This window comes from Botrytis fragariae, assembly GCF_013461495.1.
Source record: "Botrytis fragariae strain BVB16 chromosome Unknown tig00000260, whole genome shotgun sequence".
Classification (NCBI taxonomy): Eukaryota; Fungi; Ascomycota; class Leotiomycetes; order Helotiales; family Sclerotiniaceae; genus Botrytis; species Botrytis fragariae.
In genome coordinates, this window is record NW_023501005.1 from 566846 (window position 1) to 568199 (window position 1354).

At 44.4% G+C, this 1354-nt stretch overlaps 1 protein-coding gene across 1 annotated transcript; it reads left to right on the forward strand.

Moving 5' to 3' along the window:
* Bfra_012164 (putative cdc25 family phosphatase ibp1 protein) lies at nucleotides 1-656 on the forward strand (the record flags this gene model as incomplete). Its single annotated transcript, XM_037342483.1, has 2 exons — nucleotides 1-148; nucleotides 238-656. 2 exons carry the CDS (start codon nucleotides 1-3, stop codon nucleotides 654-656), a joined length of 567 nt encoding a protein of 188 aa, XP_037187780.1.
* Between the last annotated feature and the right edge of the window lie 698 nt (nucleotides 657-1354).

Here is a 1354-nt window from a genome sequence, read left to right on the forward strand (position 1 = left end):
ATGCGCAGAATGTCTACCATCACAATTGGAAACCTACCCCGTTTGTCCTCAAAAGCTCTCTCTGATATCCTTCTTTCTCACGCCTCGTCGAACCTGGATGCCCCTTCCAAGCCGCAGAATTTAGCTATTATTGACGTCCGTGATGATGGTACGTCTGTCTTGGGCACTATTGCCTGGGGAAAATACTTCTATTCTTTTCAGTCATTTCATATTACTGACTTCAATCAACTCTCGCAGATCACATAGGCGGTCATATCAAACATTCCACCCACGTCCCATCCTCCACTCTCGACTACAAGATCCCCGAATTAGTCCGAAAATTGAAAGATAAAGATACGGTTGTATTTCATTGTGCTTTGAGTCAGCAAAGAGGTCCCAGTGCTGCATTGAGATATATACGCGAAAGGGAGAGGATTATGGGCGCGGGTGCCGGCATGAGCGCTGGATCTGTTGGAGAAGCAATGAAGAAGAATAAAGAGGCAGTCGAGAACAAAGCTGATGACGGGGAATGGGAGGATGTTGAAGAGGAATCTGAGAAGAAAGGGCAAAAAGTCTACGTTCTGGATCAAGGGTTCGTTGGATGGCAGGAGATATATGGCGAAGATTCACGCTTGACAGAAGGATATCGGAAAGAGATCTGGGAAAATGGTTATTGAGATGAGACTAGGAATTTCACCAACCAACTCCCTGCAATAAACCAATTTTAAGCACACATACACGAGTCTTCATGGTATAATACACCTACTCTTTATACATCGGAATGGAAATTCTTTTCCTAAGGGGAGGGGGTTGTTTGCTATTGTGTAGCTCGCGGCATTCACCCTAACTATATTCCACTCGAATTCGACACCAGAGGTTGCAATGTAGAAGCCTATCTCTAACTCATTTAATGGCTTTGTCCCCTCTACATCTTTTACCAAGTCTATTAGCTTCTGAGTTGTTTCCTCTTCTAGGACGGAAAGCTCCCGCTTCGGAAATGCTAATCCGTACCGGCTGGAGATCATTTACTACGTCTACATCTGGCTCATCCAGTTGGCGGAGGTACATGGCTTGTAGTTGAGCGATTGGGATTGCTGACAATCCTTTGGCAACACCTTGATTCATACAGAAGATTGGTCATCCGATTATCTTGTGGACTGCGCATGACTATGGCCTTAAGCAAGTCGTCAATTGAATCAATGAGATGGGTGCACTTTATATCATCCGCAAGCTATGTAGCTGATTCTATTGGTGGTATGCCATGACGCTCGAAGGCTTAGTTCGTGAGTTGAGACAACCAACTCTTTTCTCGAGTTTTTGACTACTTTTCTTTTAAAAACATCCAAGAACACGAGGAATCTATTAGACGTCTTAC